Source organism: Pangasianodon hypophthalmus, chromosome 10 (assembly GCF_027358585.1).
Source record: "Pangasianodon hypophthalmus isolate fPanHyp1 chromosome 10, fPanHyp1.pri, whole genome shotgun sequence".
Taxonomy (NCBI): Eukaryota; Metazoa; Chordata; class Actinopteri; order Siluriformes; family Pangasiidae; genus Pangasianodon; species Pangasianodon hypophthalmus.
This window is the reverse complement of record NC_069719.1, coordinates 9,344,349-9,371,978: the sequence shown is the minus strand read 5'-3', so window position 1 is coordinate 9,371,978 and position 27,630 is coordinate 9,344,349. Positions and strand designations below refer to the sequence as shown.

Below are 27,630 nucleotides of genomic sequence, written 5' to 3'. Positions count from 1 at the left end.
TGCGTATCGCCCCGCTTTCTAGAACTAATGTTTTCACTTTGCGCTCCGTAATTCTTTCTAGAATAGCAACGAACTTTCCGGTATGAGATTTGATCCTTCTCGGATGCCGTAAAACCTGTCATCCTGTTGACTTGGCGCATGCGTATGTTTACTCCAGTCTTCTGTGTGCCTTGTAGGCATGCGCGTGATAGTGGTGCGCATGCGCAGTGCGAGTAGGTTCGGTTAGTGACAGCTAGACTCGAAGGTAAGAGTTTTGTTTTTATTAACGTTATCTTTAAAACGTTTAAAGGTGTGCCATTGTAATAACTTAAGCGGCTTCAGCAGTGTTGGGTTATTTTTGGGGGGAAGAAATTTCGCTTTAAAAAGATAAGGTTCGCCATTACACAGCTAGCCGGCTATCTAGCTTGCTGCTAGGACTGAAGTACAAATGCATCCATTCTGAATTACTCATGAAAGTGCACAGTCTGGGGTATGACATAATGCTTTTTACAGCATACTTAGTGAACTATATATTTAATAAAGAGATATTTGTCGGCTCCATCCCAAATATCTCTTTATTAAACATGCATTTCAAGGGTCCATTCTAATCTCCTTATGAAAGTGCACAGTGTAGGGTATGACAATGTTTTTTGTACAGACTACTTACGTGTTTATTAAAGAGATATTTGGGACGCAGCCCAGCTAGGTAAGTGTCACAGCTAGCTAGTTTATTAGTTAGTTATGTAAACTGAGATTCAACTATAAGTTAAAATTAAGGTTAATTATTCCTTTAGTTCAACAAGAGCTTGGCTAGCTTACCTAATTCCAGAAATATATTAACCAAATAAATAAAGGGTAATGGTGTTTTATAATAATTCCAATGCAGCTTGATTAAAGTTTTAAAAGTCATAATCCACAATCTTTCCTTGTACAATGAAATTCTTATAGATGCTGCAGTAGTGACCGCTCAGACAATAGAAAATAAAGAATAAAAAACAACAAATAAAATAATGACAGTGTTTAAGAAAATTGTACAAGACAAAGGTCTAAAAATATCACTAATGCTTCTGCATGACTTCAGCAATATAATATTTCTAGAGTCTACTCTTTCACATCATTTCAAATATCTGAAACACTGATCATATTTCACACTGTGTTTGAATGACAGGCGAGAGCCATGGATAGTGGTGAGGATGCAGCTCAAAGGCCTTCGACTCTAGATCTAGCCGGACTAGAGAAAGACGTTCCGGCAGTCCAAGCACCTTCAGACGCCGCCGCTATGAGCAGTCACCCCGACACTACAGACGCTCTCTTCCAAGAGGAGAGCATTGACCTGGACGTAGAAGCGTTCATCTCCCCTCAGGATGACAGCAATGCTTCTGTGAGCGTCACGGATAAGCTGAACGATCAGATGATGGAGAGCGTCATGATCTCCGATTCCCCCAACAGTGAAGAGGAAGATGTTCCTATTGACTCTCTGTTAGAGCAAACAGATGACAAGGAGTCCCTTGACTCCAAAGAGCCTGAAGAAGATGAAGAGAATGACCCAAAAGAGGAGAAGGAGGAGGCTGGAACTGAACAGGCCACACCTGATGATACTGTTGAATCTGAAATGTCTCCAGCTTTAGCTGAAAAGGAGAAAACAGAGGAAAATGATAAGGACAGCACAAAGGAGGCTGTTACAGGCACGGTGCCTGCTCCAAGCAGCCCCAAAGCTGAGGAAACGGAGCTTGAAATAGCCAAGCATGTGATTAAAGACGAGCCCATTCCAGTGTGCACTATTTTCAGCCAAGCCATGCAGAATAAAGCACAGTCCCTGGTGCCTGATGGATTTCAGCCGACTTTGGTCAAATCCCCGAGCTTTACAACTGGCCATAATGAAACTCCCAATAAACTAGTGCCTCTGGTATCTCAGCCCAGTCCCAGTCTCAGTAAATTCTTCACTGATAATGGCACTGTTAACCCCGCCTCAGACTTCTTTGACTCCTTCACAACATCCTCATCTTTCATTTCAGTTAGCAACCCAAACGCAGAGACACCGAAGTCCCCAGCCCCTCCTGAGCGCCAGCTTTCTTCAGGCTCAAGCAGCCTTCTTCAAGATGGAGGCACAGCCAGTACTTACTTCAGTCCGGCTCCTCCCGAGAGCACACCGAGGCCTGTGACAGGCCCTGCAGAACCTGTAGTGACTATTAGTAAGCTGCAAGCGGTATTCTCAGGCAGCGATGATCCGTTTGCGAGTGCTCTGAGTATGAGCGAAGTGGACAGACGATATGACGCCTGGCTTCCCTCTGAGGAGACCAGGAGAGTTCTGATCTCTGTGGCCACTCAGCAGGTCAACCCTGTGCATGTAGATAGGGAGAGGCTATCCATGCCCGGACTCAAGTTTGACAATTTGCAGGTCAGTGCCGTGTGTGTGTGTGTGCGCCCGTGGGGGGGGTGGGGGGTCTGAGGGACAATGATATTACGTAATGCTAGTAAATTAGTTTTTATTGGCACCAAGCTGGCCAGTGAGGAATAAAACACTTTGGGATGTGCTGTTATAGGAAACTAATCAAAGACATGTTGGTATAATGCAAACCAATGCACTCTGCATCACAAAGTGTTTTATTCCTTTTATACCACAGCAATTTGCAAACAATTACGTAACATCATAGTGTTTATCCGTTTACAGTTACATCTAATGTCCGTGAAACATTCCATTTTATGATATAGCAACTATGTACAGTCGTTCTCTCCCTTCCTCTTGTAAGTAAGGTACTAAGACAAAAGAAAATGCAGCTTGTTACTGAGAAACCGTAATGTACAATGTCCTTTATCCAGAAGACTTCATAAAACAGCCTTATCCAAAGCTCTGACACTTCTCCTTTCGGAAAGCTTCACCATGTCAACAATTACACACGCGTTTTAATCTGTTTATTATTAGTCCCAAATTATTTGGAGTGTCCGCCATTCCAAAAGTCCTTGTGAATGAGCTGTTACTATAGAAACGATAACGTATTAGAATGAGCGCATTCATATAAACGTGTGATTTGCAGCAGGGATTACAGTCAGAGCTGCTGTTATACAAAATTGATCAATGCCTTCTGACCAATCAAATTAGAGAATTCACCATTGCTGTGTTATAAAGCACAGTAATAACCTTGTGTAGTGGATTGTTATGAATTTAATCTTAATCTTTTAACCCATTTAATCCCAATTCTTTCCAGCTATTTGACAAAATCTTTTAATATTCCATAAGTCATGAAAGGGTGCATAGATGCTTTTGGGTTCATGACAGTTGATTAATGTGGATCCTTTGCTTTGACTGCATCAGCATAGGAACTAGGAAGCGTGAGAGAAAGCAGAGGGTGTAAAACTCACACTCTGTATGTTGCAGGGTGATGCAGTGAAGGACCTGATGCTGCGTTTCCTTGGAGACCAGGCAGCGACGAAGAGGCAAGTTCTCACTGCTAACTCAGTGGAGCAGAACTTCTTGGGTCTCAAGCAGCTGATCGTGAGTCATCCTTCCTGTCCCTCTCTGTACTTCCAGTTGCAGTTTTGGAAAGGCTAAGCAAGCAACACATCTTGCAGTAAATATTCAGCATGTTGAGGTGATCATGTTAAAGGTGAACGTGAAATTTGGCTCGTCTTTTTTAAAATTACAGGCAGTAATCTTACCAACCTAGGGTCCATAACTAGCCTGTAGAATGTGGAGCACTCTACATTTTTGAAAATGGCACCTTCACAGTTAATAGAGTTGGAAGAAGAAACGCTTCTTGGAAGTGATGACAAACGCCGTAATTTTGCCCTGGGGTTTATTGAGGAGGAGATAAAAGAAAGGCAGTGGCACAAACGGGATGTGACAAATCCTGTGATAATAGAAGATCTAATTTACCTCTGCAAATTTAATTACTTTACTAACCTAAGAAAAACATTTTGGAAAGTATTTAAGCAACTATCTGATCTAGAGGTTACCGTTAGAATATTTGACGATTGCTAGCTAGATTAAATTACTACACACTTGACCTACACTATGTGGCCAAAAGTTTGTGGACACCTGACCATCACATCATATGACCATCATATGTGGTTCTTCCCCAAACTGTTGCCACAAAGTCAGAAGCACACAATTATATAGAATGTCTTTGTATGCTGTAGCTTTAAAGTTTCCCTTCACTAGAACTAAGGGGTCCAAACCTGTTCCAGCATCACAGTGCTATTTTGCACAAAGCGAGGTCCATGATGACATGGTTTGCCAACGTTGGAGTGGAAGAACTCGAGTGTCCTACACATGAAATGAGTCCTGACCTCAACCCCACTGAACACCTTTGGGATGAACATGAACGCTGACTGTGCACCAGGCCTCCTCACTCCTACATCAGTGCCTGACCTCACTAATGCTCTTGTTCTGAAGGAGCACAAATCCCCACAGCCACACTCTGTTGGAAATCCTTCCCAGAAGAGTTGAGGTTATTATAATAGGTTATTATAACTAAATCTGGAATGGGATGTTCAGCAAACACATGGTTGTTATGGTCAGGTGTGCACAAACTTTTGGCCATACAGTATAATGTACCTCAGATTCAGGTTTCATTCAATAGTAAAAGGCAGCACTCTGGATAATATGATATTTACAAATATATGTAAAGTGTAATGGAAATAAACTGTAACAGCCAGATTACAGTGTGTTCACATTGGTGTGTAGCAACGTGACAAACCAGCTAGAAGTCATTAGTTTGTTTGATAAGAGCTATAATAGGCAACAATAGGAAAGGGTCTGGAAACAGAAAGCCGTTTGGGATTGATGGTCACAATTACCATACCACGGAACCATTAGCATAGAAACAGCCATGAATACGGCTAGGATTGTCAAACCTTCACCCCATCTGAAACATCATCCTGTTGGTATATATTTTTTATTTATCAGTCTTTCCAGCTGTGATGCCTGGAAATAGCTGCTGGGGAACGTTGCAAAGATGGCGGTGGAGTGGACTTTACTATAAGGATTTTGGTAATACATTGTAGTGTCTGGAATATCAGTTAAAATTTTCTTAAACTATACCTCAAATTTGTGCTTTTCATCTGCACTATTGTTTTGTGGATTGTAAACACACAAGACAAGATCTTTCGTTCTTCCATTTATGTCTGTAATATGCCACACCAGAGGTCGAGGCCCACTTGGCTGAGCCCTAAAGCACCCGCGGTCCAATACGGTTTAAAGCTAACATGCTTGTTGCAGCACCGTAATCACCATTGGCATCTAGAGAATGCAGGCCTACACAATACGGCTTCAGAAAGACCTTACAGTTAATAGTCAAACTTGAAGTTTTCTGTGTATACAATAATAACCTATACCGGCAAGACTCCGATAATGATTTCCTTTATTTTTTTTTCAGAAATAATTACAAATAAAGTAAACATATTAACATTATGTTATTTAAACTTGGATAATAACATATTTTTAATTAATATTTGTAAGTTAAAAACTACTACCCCCCCCCCCCCCCTTTCCGTGCTGCACCTTCCTGCAGTACAACCATTGTCCACTAGGGGGCTGCAGGTTGAAAACAAGAGAAGGACATTCTGCTAATCCTGTGAACAAAACACAACATTTTGTGCCTGTATGATGCCTGGAGAACTATGCTTCTTTGTTAGAGGTGTGTGTGTGTGTGTGTGTGTGTGTGTGTGTGAGAGAGAGAGAGAGAGAGAGAGGTTGTATTCCCATCTGTAGCCTAAGGGGTTTATCTCACTGCATCACTGAGCTGCTTTCAAGCAAAACTGTCAGACACACACGAGCAGGTCAGAACTGTTCAGCCTTCCCCGCTGTGCCCATGCCCTTCAACAACAGACAAACATACACGAAATACTGCGTAAGTCCAGTTTTTGTGTGTGTGTGTGTGTGTGTGTGTGTGTGTGTGTGTGTGTGTGTGTGTGTAGGATTCAGGGTTAGAGAGTTAGTAGAGAGCTGCTTCTGCTGATGTGCCGCTCCCTCCAGCATCCCCAGTGGGGCAGTTTGAGTTAATCCCAGCTATCCCCGTTTTATAGGCTCAGCTCAAAACGTTGCAAGTGGGAGACTTATTTTGTTATTTGCTTTGCTCAGGACATTGCAGGGCATGGGCGTTTACTTCAATACGCTGAAACTGTTAGCACTGAGAAATATCTTTGTTTACCTAGAAATGGGTTCAGAGCCAGTCTGGTCAAATGTTCAAATGATTGTTTCACGTTTTGAAAGAGCCTTACTATAGAGCTCTTTAGATTCTGGTTACCTCTACATTTAAACTCTGCAACGCAACTAAACTGCAAATAATAAATGAATTGCAAATAAACTCTGAAATGGCTCCCACCTGCTTTTAGGTGTGCTCTAAGTCAGCACATAGGCTTTCGTAGCCTGTGAAACAGAGCAGTTGGTTTCCATATTTTACTCCTGGGATATAAATTATGCAATACAGTCAATTCAAAGAAACACAGCTAACTTTCATATATATATGAAGCTAATGGTTTAATATTTTGTGGATTGTCATGACCATAACAGAGAGACATGAAAAGGCTTAACTATCCATTATACTTAGAGCTACAGATTGGATAATTGTATGAGTGTGCAAGTGTACAGGTGTTCCTGTTAAACTGGCCAGTGAGTGTCAGTCTGTTGAAGATTTTTTGTTTGTTTATTTGTTTGTTTTTAATAGACAGTAACTTAGCGTGGATTCATAATTGATTGTTGAAACGGAAACTGATATAAGCTGCTATGATATCTGGGACAGTTATACCTAAACAAGCTTCGTTATGACACTTGATTTGAACAAGCAGGAACATTCTGTGTCATACAAGCCTAATGATGGAGATTGAGCAATCAAATTCCAGTGATCAAATTCCAGAATGTAACGTCTTCGTTAAGAAGTTACGAACAATGAGTTTACCAGTGTCTGTATTATGATCATCAGGAACAGCCTTAAAGAAAAGTGACTAGGTTACAGCTAACGTAAGTACTTCATGAGGAGAAGTTCAAACTAATTCTCTCTCTCTCTCTCTCTCTCTCTCTCTCTTTACCTTTCTATTCTACTCTTTCGGCTTCTCTAACTGTGAAGCCTCCTACACTTCTTAGCGCAAGTGACGCACTTATATAAGCACACAGTGTATATATAAATAGATTTTTTTCCTTGCAAAGCAGTCTTTGCTAGGAGCTGATGTGTGAATCCAGATGACAGTTCCACATGTCTGGTTGCTCATGTTTGTTCTGGTGCTTGTGGAGATTGTGGCTTCTCTTCCCAGAGGCAGAACCAGACCAGACTGACTGCAGCAGAGCTTCCATGGGTGACTCATGCTGCAGTGTGTGTGTGTGTGTGTGTGTGTGTGTGTGTGTGTGTGTGTGTGTTAGGCCTGCGATAGGGCTCCTGTAATTGTCACTATTGTGTCTCAGCATGGTGCCAGAAAGAAGCAAGAAAGAATGTGAAGAGGATTGATGTGATAAAGAATAAAGTAGTATTGTTAAAGAGAAATGAAATACCCAAAATCGTGTTTCGCCTTCGATTTCTTAAAATTAGTCTATTATCGCCACAGCAATGCTGTAATGCTGTAAACTAGGGGTATTAAAATTTGTGAAGGTCCTGTTACATAAAATTCTCTGCTTACAACATAAACAGCTAGACTTAATGGCGCCGACTACCTTTAATGTTTATTTTATGATTAGTTTATGGCTATAAATAAGAGAAGTCATTATGTTTTGTTTTGTAGTTTCCATTTTTGACTGGTACCACAGATTCAGCAGACAAGTTATGTGTTTTGTATTTGACACAGGGTGAATAAACGTATATGCCCCTGTACGAAAACACTTTTAAAAAAAAAAAAAAGAGAGAGAGAGAGAGAAAGAAAGTTTTTGAAAACTCTGCCCTAGAGACTTAATGTAGCTAGTTTCTGGTCTGATGAGCTGTACTCAGCTAAATAATTTACATAACTGTATGTAACTGGAAAAGCCACAGCAGAGGATCTGCTACAGAAGCTGTAATGGTTCATGTGTTGAAAACTAGAGTCATCAGGGTTTTTTTTCATACCTTTATCGTCCCTGCAACTTTATTTAGTCTGCTGAAGTATTTTGCTGGGTCTGCGTCTAGGTCACAGTCCACTAGTTGACGACCCCTGCTGTAAACAATACCGTGTTTTGGGAAATGCTACAGGCATGCAGCAATTTGACCAAATTAACAACAAGAACCGACGACGCTATGCTAAATATGAATTTATTTTTCACAGCATATAGAACTAACCCAAATTCTACTGTAGTTAATAAGATCACTCCAGTAAAGCCTTTAATCTGCCATATGCAGTGGTCACAGTATATCACAGGAGTTTAGTATATCAGAATGTTAAAAGAGTGAAAGCTTATTTGGTTTGGTTTTCTCTGCACAAACCCAATTTTTTTTCTTTTCAATTATTAACCTGGGTGGTACTTTGGCGGTGTTGCTGCCTCCCAGCTCTAAAGTCCCCAGCTCAGTCCTGAGCTCAGGTTACTGTCTGTGTTACCATCCTCATATTCTTCTTATGTCTGCAAGGATTTTCACCAGGTTTTCCCATTTTACCTCCCACTTTCCAAAAACATGCCGCTAGGTGGATTAGCTACTGTAAATTGTCCCCAAGTATGAATGTGTGTGCATGGAGCATCCCTTTCAGAGATTACTCCTGCACACTCGTCACATCCCTAACCAGGATAATCAGTTTCTGAATTTATTCCTCCCTTCCTTCTTTCAATCATCTTTCTTTTTATCGGTCCTTCCTTCTGTCCATCCATCCTTCCCTTCATCATTGTTTTGTATCATTGTTTTTTATTGTTATTATTATCTGTTTATTGTATGTCTGCAGCAACATGTAGTCCACAACAATTCTCCTCTCGAGGACAATAAAGTATACTACTACTACCTCTACTACTACTTTCTTCATTCCTCCCTTCCATCCATCCTTCCTTCCTTCTTCCATAAATCCTTCCTTTCTTTGTTCCTTCCTCCCTTCCTTTCTTCCTACCTCCCTTCCCTTTTTCATTTAGTCCTTCAGTTCAGTATCAAAGATTCCACTTTAATGGTTTCTGATGGAAGCTTAGGATTGGTGCCAACAGAAACTAATGGGGTTGATGTGTTATTTGTGCCATCCCAAGCAAAGTGGTGCTTTTCTATTTCTAAAGCTCCATAAACATTGAAGTTTAAAAAAATATATATATTGATTTTTGTGGCACAAACTCTGTAAAAACTAGCACATTCTGAACAAACTAAATACATTAATTTTCTCATTATTTGGTGTATCGACTTAACAGGGATTTTTAATGTTATGTTTTATTTAATTTGTCATTTTTACCAGCAATAGGTTCTTTTTTTTTCAGTGCATCAGGGAAAATGCTCTTAATCTGCTATTCTTTCTGTAGGATGGTAACAGTGTACATTCATCTGTTTCTTTATGTTTGCGTTCAATGAAGGAGCTGCGCTATTTAACAGAATCACCTGTTTTGATCCGGTGCTCAGCCTTATTTGCAGAGTCGCCTGATGTTTCTTTGTAAATGTTCCTAACTCCCACTTAATAGCCTGCACTGAGGGAAAAAAAAAAAGGCTCAGATTTTATTTTTTTTTTCCTTCTCTCTCGACCAGCACAGTCATCTCCTCTACGCTTTGTATTTGGGAGTGCAGATATCTTGAATCTCTGAAGCAGAACGATGAAGTGTGGGTTCAGATGAGGGCGGTGTGAATTGCACTTGGGCATCGGGAGTCATGTTTTCTACAAAGAAGTCAGCAGCTGGATGTGAGCCGGTGTTGCAGATGCTGTAGGGTACATTGGATTTTTTAGGACCTTTATTAGTTCCGCTGTAGTTGGAATTGTCAGAGTCTAGTCATTGAGGCTTTTCCCCATGAGGCCCAACTTCATTATGAAAGAACAGAGCCGTTTTAATCGAACAGTTCCAGGCTGTGAGGCAGGAAATAAGACACTTTCATTTTTGAATTCTGTGTCGATCTACCTGTTCTGGATGCAGGGCTTGTCAGAAAGATATTAATCTTACCTTCAAATGGTGTATTTCAGCACAGTGGGTCACTGTATTTCGGTACAAGCAGAGCTGTACAGTGCTGTGTTTTTGTATCTGTAATTTTATGGTTGCCATTGTGAGTTTGTTACTTACAAGAAGCCAGTATTTTCAGCAGAGTCTATTGAGGAGCACAAACAGAAATTAATTTACAGGAGAAACAACCGTTCTCTGTATTGACCTTTTATCAGCTAGCTCTGATGCTGCAATCAGTAGTTTCAGAAAAATTCTAAATTAATCCATAAACTACGCATGGGGGGATGTACTATATCAACAGTCTGCTCTAGAGAACTATGTGGAATGTGGGGGAAAAAAATCTCTTGCCAAGGTTCATGTTTGGAGTGGAGCATGGTTGAACACCATGCACTGTGCAATTCATCTTAAATCATCTTAAAGATGTACTGCTGATTCATCATGTTTAATGCAACCAAGTCCATTCCTGCATGGTTACGCAGGTATAAGTAAAGTGCTGCTTTCTGATATTATTCTGATTTTCCCATTTTTCTCCTCAATTTGGTCACTTGCCAATTCCCACCCACCAGCCAGCTCTCCCCTATCATACAACAGCTAGCAACTGGGGAGGGTGAAGGCTAACACGTGCTTCCTCAAAGATGCGTGAAGTCAGCCATATGTTATTCATGCTGCACAGTAGTTAATGCTGCGTAAGACACTTGGAAGAAAGCACTATCTGCCCTCTTCTACATACTTGAGCTCACAGAGATCTGTGATTGGCTACAGTCACTGTGATTGACAAGGGGGCAGAAATTATGCCATCCCTCCCACCCAGAGAGCATGGCAAATTTTGTTCCCTTTGGCTCTAGGACACATATGGCTGTGGCATTGTTGGAATTTAGTCGCTCAATCTCCCGACGAAAAGGCTAACACTTTTCTGTTGTGCCATCTGGGAACCCAATAATTTAATTCCTAATTTAAGAAATATGGATTGTGTTTCACTTTCCTAACAATCCAAACAGTTTTCTAAACTGTTAGTCTGCAATATTGTGAATTTCATCTGCCTCATACTCTATACGTGACCAGGCGTATAAATAATTTGGCATTTGAGCATTTTTCCACTCAAAATAATATATATTGCAAATGTATGGTGAAAACATATAGTGTGGTGGCTTGGGAAGACAGATATTTTGTATATTCTGGCCAGAATTCGGCCACAACGACATCCAATAGGTTTTTCTCAGACCGCCACACAATATGTCATGGTGTAATATATAGATTTAAACATTTCCATTTCTAATGTGGTGAAAGCACAAACATGAACTGCATTGGCAATTCAAAGCCTCTTCCTGTGAAGAGCCCATGATAATAAGACTAATCCAGAGCGGGTTGAGAGTGCCTAAGGGTTGAGAGTGCCTAATACAGAATGTGAAGAGTGTTTCAATTACAGCATGGCTAAACTCAGAGCACCTGCAATCCATCTCTCTCGAGAGGGAGTGTGAGCACAGAAGCCTACAGAGAAATACATCAAGGCTGCGGTGTTTGTTTGCTTCACTCCCTTCTCCCGTCTTCCTGATGGAAAGGGCAGTCCTCGTGTTCTTTATTCCTCTCTTTTTCCAAAATTCTGTCTCTCTCTGTATCTGGAAGCCCCAAACTATTTGCACAATTTGCTCTTTCAGACCAGCACAGGCTACTTGCTTATTATTTTCAATCCACGGGTTTGCTTAAAATCTCATAGTGGATGTCATCACTTTGCGAGCTAGCTGAATTGCTCAACTCTGTCTTTCTGTGTCACTCTGGTTACATGGTCAGATTGCGTCTTGTTGAATTGCTAAAATGCTTGGTATTATTTCAGAAGTGAGCAAAAAGTCAGCAGGTTGTTGGCCAATATTTCAGTTATGAACTGTCATTCGAGTCTGGCTAGTGTCTTCATTTACTGTCGATCCCAAGGTGTGCTGTACTAGCTGGAGAGTTACATAATGACTTTGTTCCTAACTTTATTTTCATCTTATTTTCAACTATATTTTCATTTATTTAGTTTCATCAGAGTTTCCACATACTTGCATGGTCCAAATTCAGAAAAAAAAAAATCATTTGGCATAGGTGCATGCTAATTAACGGTTTTAATTAGTAAAACCGTTCTATACTCAGCCAGATCATGCCTCAGTCAGTGTGTGTAGTGCAGCAGGCAGTGGGAATGAGAACGAGTAGCTCATGCTATAGATATAGCATTGCCCCTTAATCACATTACGTTTTAAACATCACACTAGATGAAATATTTTGTTTTGTGGAAGTCAATAAGAAGTAGCGGGCTTTTGTTTATGATTGTTAAAACATACATACCTATCCACTGGGCAACTATGAATAAAAACCTAATAACCTGCCTAAGAAATCTGTACGTAGAGGGCACCCAGGTTTGGTACTGATTTGGGTTTGTCCGCTGCTGATTATATGACTGAATATATACAGACCACCACTCCCAAAGATATCAGCATCTTAATGCAAACGAAGTACTGAGTGTACCTCTAGTATCCCAGTTGAGCCCGTGTCAGTGTATTTTAATACAGTGTACAACCGTATCATATTTGTGTCCTTTTTGACGCAAAGCATAAAACAAATGTTTTATTTTATCTATTTTGTGAGTACCTTGCAACCCCTGAATTTGCAGTACATCATAATGGACCCCCATTTCCACTTGCCTTGACTTTTTTATGTTCTGTCTCAGCGGCTGCAGCTGCTTTCGCCCATTTCCCTGCCAGTCGTTTTCAGCTTCATTTCCCACCCTAATGAAGATTTAAAGGCACTGGGGCTGTAGAGAGAACCAGAGAGACACGTTAGAGGAGGAGGCACAGGGAGAGGCTGAGCAGGACACAAATCTCAGCGCTCAGAGGGATGCAGGAAGAATATGCATAAGATGGAAAAGAATAAGCGAAAAAGGAGCAGTAAATGCAGACTGAGGGAAAGAGTATGAGGTTTGAGGGAGGAACACTGTAGTCTGGGAGACTGGAAATATAATAGAAATAGATTGTTTTGCTTCCATGCTGCTGTTCTGCTGGATGGCAGTGATCTAGTAAAGCCTGTGCTTGGAAGTGTGGCCAGTGTTTATATCACAGGGACAGAATTGTCCTCAAACAATCATATAAGTATCATCACCTTGTCCTTTGTGAACAGCAGCTGAATTAATGGCTTCATTTCTCTGTCACGTCTTCCTAACCAGGGCACAAAGAACTGGAGGGCAGCTGTGGACCTGACGGGCAGACTGCTGACGGCTCACGGCCAAGGCTATGGCAAGAGCGGCCAGCCGAGCACCCACACCACCGACACGCTGCAGGTGAGCTCAGCACCACGGCCCCCTGGGATATGGAGGCGCAGCACAACACATGCTACAGCCAGATTGGAGACCCTGTGGAATAATGACTTACTAAAGGTTTTAGCAACATTAAGCACTGCCGGCGTTATGGGTTTGTTACTAAAACTGGAGGGAATGTGGAAACTGCATGACAGCTTTTTGTGTGTACAGTAGATTAAAGAATTCAAAGTCCAAGAACTAATACAAAATTTCACTCAGGAATAAAGCACTCTGGTATGTGCTATTATTGGAAAATATTCAACTTTGGGTTGATAACATCACGCCACCCAGTCATGTTACAGTATGCAGTACTCAGTGTAGGATGTTATTTATAATAAATGTATTAATAGCTTATCTTAAATGTTGTTTTTTGCACATATGAGAACAGAAAAAGAATCCACAATGCTACAGACGTCAGTGTCAGGAGCAAAGGAAGCAAAATTGGCCATGTTTTCTGGGTAGGAGGGATGGCATTCTCTCTCTCACTTGTCAATCACAGCGACAGTAGCTACTCTTGGGCATCTGTGAGCTCATGTATTCAGAAGAGGGCAGAAGCTGGCTTTTCTGAGGAAGCACGTGTTAGCCTTCACCCTCTCCAGCTGGTAACCATTGTATAATAGGCGAGAGTTGGCTGGTGGGTGGGAATTGGTCAAATTGTGGAGAAACTGGAGAAAAAAATGTTTTAGGTGCACAAACACACTTTAGTGAGTTGGTTGCACTTCAATTCTGGTATAAGATTTGGATTGTTTTTGAAGTAGCAAAATAGCTCTGGCTCTCTGTACACACACACACACACACACACACACACACAGATCTCACATTGCCTGCCATGTCAGCTATATCAAAGCATTCCACCTCTCTGATGTCTGACCTCCAGTGGCACACATACGTTCCACTCTGCTGACTCTCTCTGTGATAATGGAAAGCTACTGACTTTCATTATGAACATTTTAGCCCTATAGGCTACAGAAGGCACATTAGCATAATGAGTTCAATTAAGTCTTCAGATACGTCTAACTTTGATGCACCATCTCTGTTTGTTGTTTCTCCTCTTGGCTCTATAAGGATCCTAGAATTGCAGGTTTTTTATAGAAGATTCAGAAAGGTGCTAGAACTTCAGTAATCATCATTCATCATCATTTCACTGGTTTTAAACGAATCCTCTGTGTTTTCTTGCAGTTATGGTTTGTGCGTCTGGCTCTGTTGGTTAAGCTCAACCTCTTCCAAAATGCCGAGCTGGAGTTTGAGCCGTTTGGTAATCTGGACCAGCCGGACCTTTACTACGAGTACTACCCTACAGTGTACCCTGGAAGACGAGGTAGCATCTTTACTGACTGAATGCATCTGTTTGAACGTAACAATAAAAGCACATTCATTTATAGAAAAGGGAGAATTAAGACACCTGTTAAAAAGAAAATCCCAGATAAAGAGTGCCCATTTACTGAAAGAATGGCTTGAGCAGTTTGCTCACACTGAAGTGCAGAGGAGGCTTTGAAAGCCTTTTTAACCGACGGAGGCAAAGCGTGAAAGAGAAATTAATGGAATTATAATGTGTTTGAAGGTATGCATGTAAGACATGCATAATACAGAAACTGAATTGGGTTTTGTCATAGCCACAGGCCATTTAGTCTCTTTGAGCATTAGTGTTTGTATTTTTGTGCTTTCAAGGTTACACTTCACTGATTAGTACAATAGAAATCCAGAGCAAAAAGACAGCTTTATGTGTGGCTTTTCTTTCAAATAAAATGAGTCTAATCAAAGATACACATTCTCATGTTACTGGTGTATTTCAGTTTTATAGAAACAATTACCATGTAGAGGCGTGCAGGGCTAAACCTTGTCCACAGTAGCACTGGACTCTGTGTCACTGAGTCGTCTAAAGAGGCAGGCAGTCAGCGCAGCCATTAATCTTGTCAAAGAGCTGTCTGATCAAATCCAGCCACTCAACTGGACAGAGAGATAGAGAAAGAAGAAAATGGGAAAAAACGAGAGGTGAAAGTAATTAAGGATTAATTATCCGTATCTTATTAGCAATCACAGATTTTTGGCTTTGCTTGTCTGATTGGGTTAGATTAACCTTTAGATACCGTTCCTTATGGGCTCATGTGCTCATGTGTTTGTATTAGAGGTTGTATAGACTCGTCAACTAATACATACGCTGTTGGAGGATGTCGATTAGACAGGTGGTAGTGGAAAAAGCAGTTAACGAGGCATTAAAGACAATAAAGAAAGCAGGCTAAATGTACTTTGTGGGTCTGCACAAGATTAAGCTGGGAAAAGTAATTTTTTTCTTTTGTGTTAATGGAAAATTCATTTTCTTATACTTCAGCGCTATTGAATTCTCAAATTTGAAAGGTGTTACATAACTGATAATGGCAACTAACTTATTTCACAGGTGTTCCATGACGGTAAATGAAACTATAAACTCTATATATACACACACATATGTACATACACAGCTGGGGTCATAAGGTTACATACGCCTTGCAGAATCTACAAAACATTAATAATTTTTTTAAAAAATAGGAGGGATCTTAAAAATTGCATTTTGTTTTTTATTTAGTACTGCCCTCAATGAGCTATTTCACATAACAGATGTTTACATACATAGAGTCCACAAGACACAATAATAACTGAATTTACACAAATGAACCAGTTCGAAAGTTTACATACGCTTGATTCTTAATAGTGTGTGTTGTTACCTGGACGATCAACGACTGTTTTTTTTTTGTTTTTTTTTTTTAATTTTTTAATTATTAACATTTTCCAGATTCTGCAAGGTCTATATAAAGTTATGACCCCAACTGTCTGTGTGTGTGTGTGTGTGTGTGTGTGTGTGTATGTATGTGTATGTATGTATATATATATATATATATATATATATATATATATATATATATATATATATATATATGTGTGTATGTGTTTATATATATATAAATGTACTTATTTAATTGTTTTCAAAGTTGCTCTAGTGTAAGAGGAATGTGCTGTAGGAAAATAATCAGTGTCAGGGTCACTTTACAGCTTTGCATAAAAACAGTATTGTTTTCCTATACCAGCATGCTCCATCATGTTTTATTCCTTACTTTTATGGTTTAATGTAGAGGGGTGTGTGGGCCTTTTTTTTCCTCCCCCTCTGGTTGAGTTTGTTTGTACCCCCAGTGAACGTCAGTAGTTGCTTTATCCTGTATATACCATGACCCTAAGCTCGATAAACAAATGAGAGATGAATGAACAAATCAGTAAATCCCAACGTACACCATATGCCCTAAACACATCGTGCAGCACACCACATCCAATATGCACCAATTTTAATGAGTGTGACCTTTCTTTGTTCTGCAAGCTTTATATCTGACTGTCTGCTCATCATGCGAGTAATATCCACCCACTCCTGTAATTTTTTTTTCTTTGGTCTCGCAGGGTCCCAGTCTCAATACACACCTGTTTTTAACAGCTTTAAAATACAGAGTGTCTGAAAGGTCAGGAACCAAAGAGAGTAAAACTACATATAGTTAATTTTGTAATTATAAAAAAATATAAAATAAAAGCCTGAGTTTTGTTTGTGAGTAGAAACAAAAATCTTGAATTGAGAAAAATAATAATGATTTGAATATCAACACAAATAAGTATGATTGTATGATTTGAAGCATTATCATGCATCCCTAGGTGAAAGGGAATGACGAAAGTCTTTTGTGTGTTTGTACTTGACTTGACTGTGCTCTGTTTGTGGTCGTTCAGGTTCGATGGTACCGTTCTCCATGCGTGTGCTGCATGCTGAACTGCCTCAGTACTTAAACAAGCCCCAGGAGTCTCTGGACCGCTTGCACAGCATGAGAAGCATCTGTCAGAAAGTGAGTGAGTCCAGAACTTTCCAATCACAATGTCTGTGCTGTAATTGTTCTGCTCTGAAACTGGTGTGCTCTGTGAACAGATCCTGGCTAACCTGGAGGAAGGACTGGCTGAGGACGGGAGCATGATGACTCTCACTCAGGAAAACAGACAAGGTACTGCATTCAGACGAGTGCGCCGTCAAATATTACATCATCTATTAAATGCTCTTTTAACTTTTATACATTGTGCAGTTTAGCTAAGATATTAATATGGGGTTTTAAATGGGGCCATTGTGTTGTATGAGGCCTAAGAATAAGTTAGAATATTCAGTTATCCAAGTGATTTACAAGTGAGGCAGTACTAATTATCTGCCAGAAAACAGCAATTGGATTACATATACAGTGAGGTTCAAAAGTCTGAGACCTCACTGAAAATCTGGGAGGGTGCCACAGAAGGTTTTAGAATTTTGAAGGAAGTAAATATCCACTACACACTATTCTAGGCCCCTATTTAAATGTAAGCAAATTTGTGATACTGACCATATTAACTGATTTGTACAAAAGGACAGATTTTACCTATTGAAGCATGTGTTCAGATGACACTGATGGATTTGATCTAAAATGGATCATAAGATATTGCATATATTTTGTATATAAATATAATTTGTAATAAAAATTGTTGTATTAAATTAGAAAAGAATGCAAAATAGGAGCATTTTCACTAGTGGCCTCAGACTTTTCAACCCCATTGTAGATTATTTGATGTTTTTTTTTCAGATTGGTGTAATTTTTTTTTTTTTTTTTGCCGTACATATGTAAAATTATGGGCGTTTTAACCCACAAGGATCAGCTTTTAAAGAGAGTGTCATCATCACAGGTTTGTTTGCAGTTGGTAGATAAATCACTTTATTTTTCATCATGCATTCATCTTCAGTAAGCTCCTTATCCTGATCAGGGTCGCGGTAGATCCAGAGCCTCTCGTGAGAATAATGTGCATGAGGCGAGAATACATCCTGAATGATACACAAGTCCACCATGATTACACACATTCACATCTAAGGCCAATTTAGCGTAGCCAATCCACCTACCAGCATGTGTTTGGAAGGAGGGAGGAAACTGGAGAGAACCCATGCAGAGAACTCTGCACAGACATTAACCTGAGCTCAGGATCAAACCAGGGACTCTGGAGCTGTGAGTTGGCAGCACTCCCCACTTTGCCACCGTGCCACCGCTTGTTAATTTTTATTTCCCTTTAATTTTATTATTAACATTTTTAGCTTTCTATATTCTTGCCTGACAATCAAGCTATAAACCGCTTGCTTATATACAAAAATCATTTTATTTTTATGAAATGCAGTCACCTGCCCTCTCTGCTCTTTACTTGTAGAAGACTTTAACCACAACCATTCCTTTCCCTTACACTTACTGTATGCATAACATTTTAAACTGTTACATATGTGTCATGTCAGAAAATATTCTACATTCACGTAGAAATTTACACTTGCCACATTTTGATACTGCAGTTCTGTGATGTTTCACTTATTTCTCTGAAGTTAGGATCCTGCTACTGTACACTTCATTGAAGCTCAAAACAGCTTGGAAATTTAAAAAAAAAAATTACATCTAGAGTTAAATAATACATAATTTAATGAAGAAGAATTGCATTTGGAAATCTGTAAAATGTATAAGAGTGTTTTCACTAAAAGACCAGGATTACAGTATGGAGCATCAGGCTGGGGTGTTTATTCCAGGTTTGTTTCAGTATCAGGGCACAAAGTTGACACATCAGTAAATCAGTTGACTCTCGCACCCAGAGTTTCAGTGTCGGCTGTGGCGAATAGAGACAAATGTGTGTATACGCAGAGCGTATGGAGTGGACTGGAGTGTGTGATGCCATCTCCCACATGGCTGGCCCACTTGTCTTTCCCTCCTCCCTTACATCCCTCCCATCGCCTGTGTTCCTGCTGAAGAGTGTAGTAGCCTTCCCATCAGACACACACGTGTCTCCAGAGAAGCTGCGGAGTGCTGACAGCCGAGTAGCTTCATGCCATTTCTCCCCATCTGCTGCCCTCAACCTTACTCCTGTGCTTGGAATAAAGCATGGCAGCTCAGCACTGATGCTGGCCTCTCAGCACATGACCAGTATCCCTCTGGTCAGAGTCTGAGGTTAAAGATCTAAGTGCAAGCTCTCAGAGTTTGGGAAGCTCATTTCATAGGGCAGATCCCTGGAAAACAATTTATAAACACAATGCCAAGAGAGAAGATTCGACAAGCACACTGAGGTTACGATTTCAAATCATTTTGGTGCTTTTGTTATACTTCCTGTTAAGCCTACAGCTTAAAATAGGATAGAGTCAGTGTGAGAAACTGGCTGACAAACAGTTACTGTAAATGTTTGCAGAAAGATCATGTAATAGAGATAAATCAATTTGAGAGCGAACCTCTATCTATTTATAAGCATAAGGGATCTACAGTTATAGCTCTGCTAATTGACAGTCTGGGCATTTATATTTTATTATTTAACTATTTGGAAATAAAAAATAATGTGAATTACAATTCCTTTTTGTTACACCTTTCTGCTTTTTTTTTTTGTTAAAGCAATGTTTAGACCAAACACGAATAACATTCACATTGCTGAAAATGTAATCCAGTGAAAGGGAAAGGACATGGCACATGAAAAATGCATATTTATTTCTGGTAGCAGTTTCTTTTGCTTCACATCGACTGAATTTGACCTGTGAATTCATGGACCTCTCTCTTCTGAACCAATAGAAAACAAGTGGGCAGAATTGTTGTCTCTTTGGTAAAACAAATGGACGAGTCAGTGATTAAGTAGGGGTAATATCTGAATTTTGCCTCGTTGTTTTCTTACTGTTGCTTGGCGCGCATCTAGAAAAAATATCCTATCCATTTCGTCCACCAGCATACACAAGGTTTTTTTTGGTAAAAGTCAGGTTTTTCTTTTTTTTTCTTTGCCTGCTAGGATTTTCTTGTTAGCAGTGTTGGCACCTATGTACACAGATGCTGAGATTACACTTCACACACTGTCACGAGGGGGAGAGAGAGAGAGAGAGAAAGATAGAAAGATAAACTTTCTGTTGTTCAGTAGAAATGAGAAGTGTTTTTACACTATCTACTATGAGAGAATAGTATAATGATTTCAGTATTTGATCTATGATTTTGAGTAGATTTTTGCCTATAATTGTTGTCTCAATTATTATTTTTTTAACAAATCATCCAACGAGAGATATTTGTACAGACCGAAAAGAAATCGTCTGTCATTCTGAACAGCTCATTAGCAACACAATCTCTGTTCTTTCTTTCATCTTGTGTAGCTTTTCTCATTTCAGCTGCACAGATAGCAGTGTAAGATGGTAGCCTCATTTCTCTGTATCTCACTGTAGTCTTTTGATGTCACCAGATGCTGTGGAGCTGCAGCTCTCTGTTGATGAACACAAGCAGAACGCTGCAACACACACACACACACACAGAAATTATAAGAGAACAGACACGCTCACTGATGGTGCCTACAGTCAGCCGGAGGGAAGAATGAATGTGATTGTCGCAGTGTCTTTCCCTCCTTCGCCATAATTCCCTCTTGCTGAAGAATAATTGATGGTTTGGACAGGGGAAAGGGTGTGATGCTGAGGGGGAGGAGGGAATTGACATGCAATTGGTTAGCCTGTTTTCTCAATTTCTCTCTCTCTCTCTCTCTCTCTCTCACCTTCTATCTATCTCTCTCTGTCTGTCTTTATCTCTCTCTTTCCCAGCCTCTATTCAGCTGTGGAGGTCACGTCTGTGCCGGGTGATGTACTCCATGGCAAACTGTCTGCTAATGATGAAGGTATGTGGGCGGCGGGAGAGAGCTGCTGCAGAGATGCACTACCGTAGTTTCGCTTATATGTGCGCCACATGGCCATGTGTACAACTGCAGTGTTACACAGCAAGAGAAGACATGGATGGATAGCACGAATAAAATATCATTTTGTCATGGTCAAGTATTTTGCTCATATACTCAGATACCAACATCCGATACCACGTAAGCCTAGTGTACATTGTCGCACTAAAGAACAGACGAAACGACAAGTAAAGACCATCAAGAGGAGCTACTACAGCAGCCAATACAAGAAACCTGATAAAGCATGGTGTTTTAATGAGTGTGCAGAGCAGTATCAGTGAGCGTGGTCATTACAAATGAGCACAAGGTGCTGTGAATTGTGGTGTGGATCAGGGAAGTGAGCATTTCATTTCTGCGAGCACTGAGCACTGAGACACATGCACTTCCTTTCTTTTCGCTTGCCGTAGCCTACACAATGCCTGAGAGTCAAAGTGCAATTTATGGAACTTTGTACTCCTTTTTAATGACACACTTGCTGACACTGCTCTATGTTTTCAGGTCGGCCTCCCTCATGCTCTCTGTAAGGTATAAAGATCACTTTTAATGCCATAATGTCTTGAACGTGAAGAGTTAATTGCTAGCAGCCAACCAATATGAACAACAATATAAATAAAGTGTTCTGTGATGCCCCTGACTGAATAACACTAAGAAGGTTACTCATTTCGGTATCGGTATCAGTATCAGTATCGACAAGTACCAAAAATGTGTACTCTTACGCAGTCTGAAAAAAAAAGTTATTAATCCATTCCTACATTTGCTCCATAGTTCAGGATTAATTAGGCTTAAAGCAGCTGTATGGGATATAGGACACGTGTGACAGATGAATTTTCCATTGATCAGTCGATAATTTTTTTTTTTTTATCTATCCTGAGGCTATGTGCATCATCACAACAGCATCTGTTAATGATGATTATTAAAGTTTCTTTAATAATCATCATTATTAAATGATGATTATTAAAGAAATTAAAGATTATTAAAGGCTCAGAACCCTTTTTTTGGCAAAGTTCTATTTACATTCTGGAAGCTGGCAATAAAATATTTGTTCAGGATAAAGACACATTGTCCTTCAGTCTGTTTACTTGTCAAGCTCTCACAGCATTGGGGGCGGAGCTTAGGAGGGAACACTGAAGAGAGGAGCTGTATTTGTTTGGATTTTGAGTTTTGAAAACTGCTAGCTTCAGCTAACCTTCCCAAAAATCGTTGACCACACGTATAAGTATTGAAAATTCGAATTATTTGCAATTAATTAAAATGCTTATAGGTGTGATAAAGATGTTATACCTACGAGCAAGCCAGATTCTTCTAAGAAATTTTTTTTTTCTTTTTTTTTTTTTTTTTTTTTTGTCTCACCATATTTTACTTTTGTCTTGTTATATTTCATCACAACTAAGTGTAGCGTGGGATTGTTCAGGTTTGTGTTTGCTTTCTTTTATTTATATCATTAATCAATTTGTCCCAGAATATACTGGGCTACTTCAGATTTGACAAAAGATATCTCTTTAAGTGCAGAGGATTAGGCAGAGGTCTGATAAATCAAGGCTTGTCCTTGTACCTTACCTCCCCCTCTACGCTTTTAAAGAAGTGAGAGGCATTTTGTTTGTTTGCTTGACCCGGTTGACTGCTATCCACAGTCCCAACATCTAGACATAAGCTTTCAGTATGATATTGGGTCACAAGCAAAGGGCTTTACTCAAGCAATGCATCATTCGTCCAATCCGAAAAGTGATCGCCATTCTCAGGACTGTTAGCTTAGTAAGATTCTGAAAATGCAGCCTTGTTTTCAGACTGTTAAAACTGGATCTGTGTATTACACTTAGCTTATTTCCTCTGTCGTAAGAGGAGTGAACACTGAAGTGCAGTGCTACAGTGCCATCTGCTGGCTAAAGATATAGTCTACAATTCTGCGACTTGCATGTGATGCATGTAACACCTGCTTCGTATTTGCTGCCTTCTACCGTTCGTATGTTTTCTTCTCACTGTCCCTCTTCTCACACACGCAGGACTATGTGCTGGCTGTTGAGACATATTACTCCATCATCCAGTATGAGCCACAGCAGAGAGTGCAGCTGTTGAGTGGAATAGGACGCATCTTCCTACAGGTGAGATGAGGCAAAACATCTGCCGTCTCCGCAAGGCTTCCCTGGTCATTTCCGCTAAGACATTAAGACTTACCTGCACAGGAACTAGGTTGCCGTTTTAAAGGATATTTGATTATAGTACTTCTTTAACCTGGCATATTAGTAATTATACCACAGCACTGTTGAATTCTCAAATCTGATTAGTTAGAAGGTGTTCATTAATTTTCTATAACAGGAGCTCTGACAGTAGTACTGACTGAACAAGCAAATCACAGTTTTATATTAATGCACTAGTTCTAATATGTTATCGTATAGTAACATATATCTATAGTAACAGCTCATTTACAGTGACTTGGCAAATGTGCCGTATAATCTACGAGTAACAATAAACAGATAACCAAAAAACCTATTAAAAAAAAAGAAAACTTATAATCTTTGATAGGGTGATATTTCAGGTAAGGAGGCATTTATGGAAGGAGTCTCCAGTGTCAGTGCTTTGTAAATCACTAAGTTTTCAAGTGGACAGTAGGCGTTTCAGTTTCTCAGTAATATGACTAGCTGCCTTTTTGCTTTATTGAGTTTGAGAGAATAAACTAATTACAGCTGTTTTAAGATAAGTGATAATAGGAACTAACTTTTTTGTGGTCATGCCACATTAACTGTAACTATAAACAGATAAAATGAACTGCCTTTCTTTAATTAATCATAAATGATGTAACTTCACGTCAGGACGCACCATCTCCTGTCATTGATTATTTCTCTGTAACAACATGCTGAAAATCCATTTATTTCTTTCTCATTAGCTAATGATAATAGATAACAGATAATTCTTGTAGGTTGTTTCCATGTGATTTATCACAAAAACTTTGTGAATGTTATGTGTTATAAAAAGCTACGAATGTTCTAAAACCTCAACATGTGCTTCAGCATTCTGAATATGTCTGATTGATGTAATTTTCATATCTGTGCACTCAGTATGTTTTTGATTATATTGCAAGATTGGAGACATCAAAACTGCAGAGAAGTATTTCCAGGAAGTAGAGAAAGCTGGTGAGGAAAAAGGAAAAGGACCAACTCATGACACGGCTATTTTAATGAACAGGTAATGCAGCATTACGAAGTGTGTGATTATTTTGTGTCCTTCAGATTTGTTCATATTTGTTTCTTCTTCTTCTTTTTTTTTTTTAAAGGGCATTTGTGTACCTGAGCCAGAATAATTATGCAGACGCCCACACGTGTTTCTCCAGCGTCTTGAAAATTGATCCCAACAATCCTGTGGTAAATACGGTAGATTTTCTGTTATTATCAGGCCAGACTGATATTGACTTTCTTTTTTCCAAGGCTTCGCTGAAAAAACTTTTGTGTCTTTGTTGTTAAACTGCCACATTGTCAGAAACGAGCACACACTGTGACAGTAGTGTGAAGCAGCACTCTTAACAGAGCGGCCTTGTGCTATTGTATTAGTCTGTGCTCATCTGCGCATCCAGGCACAGATCTGGTTTGAATGTTTTTAAATAAGATCACTAAAGCCTTTGTTCAAATGTTAGTTTTTTCACCTTTATCAGTGAAAAATTTAGAGAAAGCTGTTGAATATTTCTATATAGAAATAATACATCTGTACTTATAATGTGAGGAACTTGGTTAGTGAGTGCGGTCAACCTTTGGTGTCCCAAGCATCTCCTAGTAGGTGTTGCTTAATCATGTGTGACTGCATCTGAATCCAATATAGTCTGCATTCACATGGGGTGTCTTCTGGGTCTGCTACACCATGTGTGCATAGTTTTTTAGTACAAATGCTGGTGCTTTTTTTTTGGCTCTAGCTCATACCAAATTCATCATTTTCAAGGATGATGTATAGAGTGGCTACTCTAGTAAGAACTATAAAAATATGACTGAGTGCAGATAAGAGAAAGGGAGGATGAAAGATGCCAAGTTCTTGAGGTGATTTGCATTTTTTAGCAATATTTTTATCTGAGTTTGTGAAAAGCATGAAAATTTAATTTCTTTTAGAAGGCTACAAATGTAATTGTCCTAAATGAGTCATATATTTTCATGAACCACATACACCTTCTCATTTAATAGTACTCACTTGTTAGTATATCATGATGAGATCTGAATTATGCTGTAATGACTACATTTCCAGATGTGTCACATCTTATAAAATATGTTAAACATAAATACGGGGACATAGGGATTGCTGTAGATTATAGATTTGTATGAATTGTTCCACATCTTTCTGCAGGCGAACAACAACGCAGCAGTGTGCTTACTTTATTTGGGCCGCCTAAAGGAGTCTCTGGGTCAGCTGGAGAGCCTGGTGCAGCAGGACCCTGCGCTCTACCTGCATGAGAGCGTGCTCTTCAACCTGACCACCATGTACGAGCTGGAATCATCACGCAGCACGCAGAAGAAACAGGCTCTGCTGGAGGCTGTGGCCGGGCGCGAGGGCGACAGCTTCAACACGCAGTGCCTCAAACTGGTGTAACTAATCACCAACCAGGAGTGCGTTAGATCTCTGTTTCACTGCTTCATGATGTGACATGAGCTCCATTAACAAGATCTTTTTTTTTTTTTTTTTTTTTTTTTTTTTTAGAAGACTTTGTAATGTTATGTGTGACCAAAATCAAAGCTGACCTGAAATGACATGTATTCACACTAATGTATGTGATGCATTTGGAACTCTTAACCCAATGTTTCTATGCTATCAGGTTGCAGGGGAATGTAAATAGAGAAAGAATATAAAATCAATTTTAAAAAAAGACATTAATGTAAATATTTAGCATATGTAAAGGAGATAGCCTGAGTGGGATACAGCATTACAGAAATTACAGTTTGGACACAGTTCTCAAAAAATAAATAAATAAATACATTGTAAAGGGTAAACAACTCAGTTGCCTGTGTGCCAGATTTTATATCTGGGCTATCAGTTTTTTATTTGTGTTTATGCTTCCTTTGAGACACGTGAAGCCAGCCGTCTGCAGCTTTTCTAACTGCTGTTCATGCTGCAATGCAGGGCAGCGTAACACACTCAGAGGAAAGCGCTATCTTCCCTCTTCCACATACATGAGCTCATAGATGCCTGTGATTGGCTACTGTCTCTGTGACTGACAGGAGAAAGAGTATGAGTCATTGACAGCATCATTGGATTCGAAACTTGCGATCTCCGGATGGTAGGGTGAGCGCTTTTCTGTTGCGCCAGCAGCACAACTTACTGAATTTTTGTCAAGGCTGAAAACATGATATGCTTCATTAAAACATTTTTAGAAGAGGATAAGGACCTGAAGTCTACTTGAAGTCATTCTCTCCCTGGGAATTCATATACTTGTTCATTTCCTTACTTAACTTGACGTATGTTATTACATCACCTTAGCTGCCATGTTTAGATTAGTCAGTTAGGTTTCTGGGCAACTTAAGCATGGGACATGGACAGTACAAAGTTCACTGTATTTATTGACTTCATATTAAGATGATCTTTGCGCTATAGTTCTTCTGAGAAACTTCTGGGAAAGCCTTTTATTAGATTGTAACCAGTCAGTCCACTGTAAACATACAATAGATAAAACTGAATTCGAGTGTGTATTGTTTGTACTGTGTGTCGCTTGACTATACCATACATTTCTTTCAAGAATCTAAATAAACCACGGCTGATTTTGAAGTACTCATCTGAGAAGCACTGCACTGCATGTGTTCATGTGTGTTATGCTGTGTTGTGACCTACGGGACCACCTGTGTATGAAACAGCACAGTCATTAACTGCACTGTGCTCTATGCCAGAATAATACAGTAAAGAGATAAAGCTCTGGAATTTTATTCACAGTAATTGAACACTACACGAGCAAGCATGCAGTAGTTTCACCTACACCTCAGCATAATAATATTTTAAATATAATATTTTCTCACAAATGAGAATCACCTGTGATAAATTGTCAGTGCCCATGTGACATAAATTAGCCACTGAATGATGCCTTCAGTGTTTTAAAAAGCCACATGTTACGCCCTGTTCCTTTGTCATAATGGTGAAGACAAAAGAGCTGTCTGAGGAAATCAGAAGTGCTATTATTAGCAAACACAAGACCTCCACAGGGTATAAGGCCATCTCCAAAGACCTTGGTATCTCTGTTTCAACAGTGTGCAATGTTATGAAGAAGTCTGCCACGCATGGAACTGTCAAGAACCTCCCTGGACGTGGGGGAAAGAGGAAAATTGATGAGAGAACTCTTTGAAGGTTGGTGCGAATGGTGGAAAAAACACCACGTTTAACATCCAAAGACCTGAAGGCCAACCTGGAACAGTCTGGGGTCATGGTTTCAACAGGTACTATACGCCGCACACTAAAGCAAGCAGGGCTTCATGGGCGAAGGCCAAGGAAGACACCATTGCTGAAGAAAAGACATAAAAAGGCTGTTCTTAGATTTGTTAGAGAAAGTTGGAAATTGTGTCACCAAAACTTCAAACCAACCCCATGGTTGACATCTAGAGCCTCGATCTGGTATAATACTAAATTGCAAATA

General features: G+C 39.7%; 1 protein-coding gene across 1 annotated transcript; it reads left to right on the top strand.

Moving 5' to 3' along the window:
• The first annotated feature begins 132 nt into the window (after positions 1-132).
• On the top strand, positions 133-26,777 carry trappc12 (trafficking protein particle complex subunit 12). The gene is made up of 12 exons (XM_026934025.3): positions 133-244; positions 1,148-2,377; positions 3,356-3,472; positions 13,179-13,292; positions 14,490-14,628; positions 17,052-17,164; positions 17,245-17,317; positions 20,914-20,987; positions 23,042-23,140; positions 24,118-24,221; positions 24,310-24,397; positions 25,362-26,777. Exons 2-12 carry the CDS (start codon positions 1,157-1,159, stop codon positions 25,602-25,604), a joined length of 2,385 nt encoding a protein of 794 aa, XP_026789826.3. The 5' UTR covers positions 133-244; positions 1,148-1,156; the 3' UTR covers positions 25,605-26,777.
• Positions 26,778-27,630: the final 853 nt, after the last annotated feature.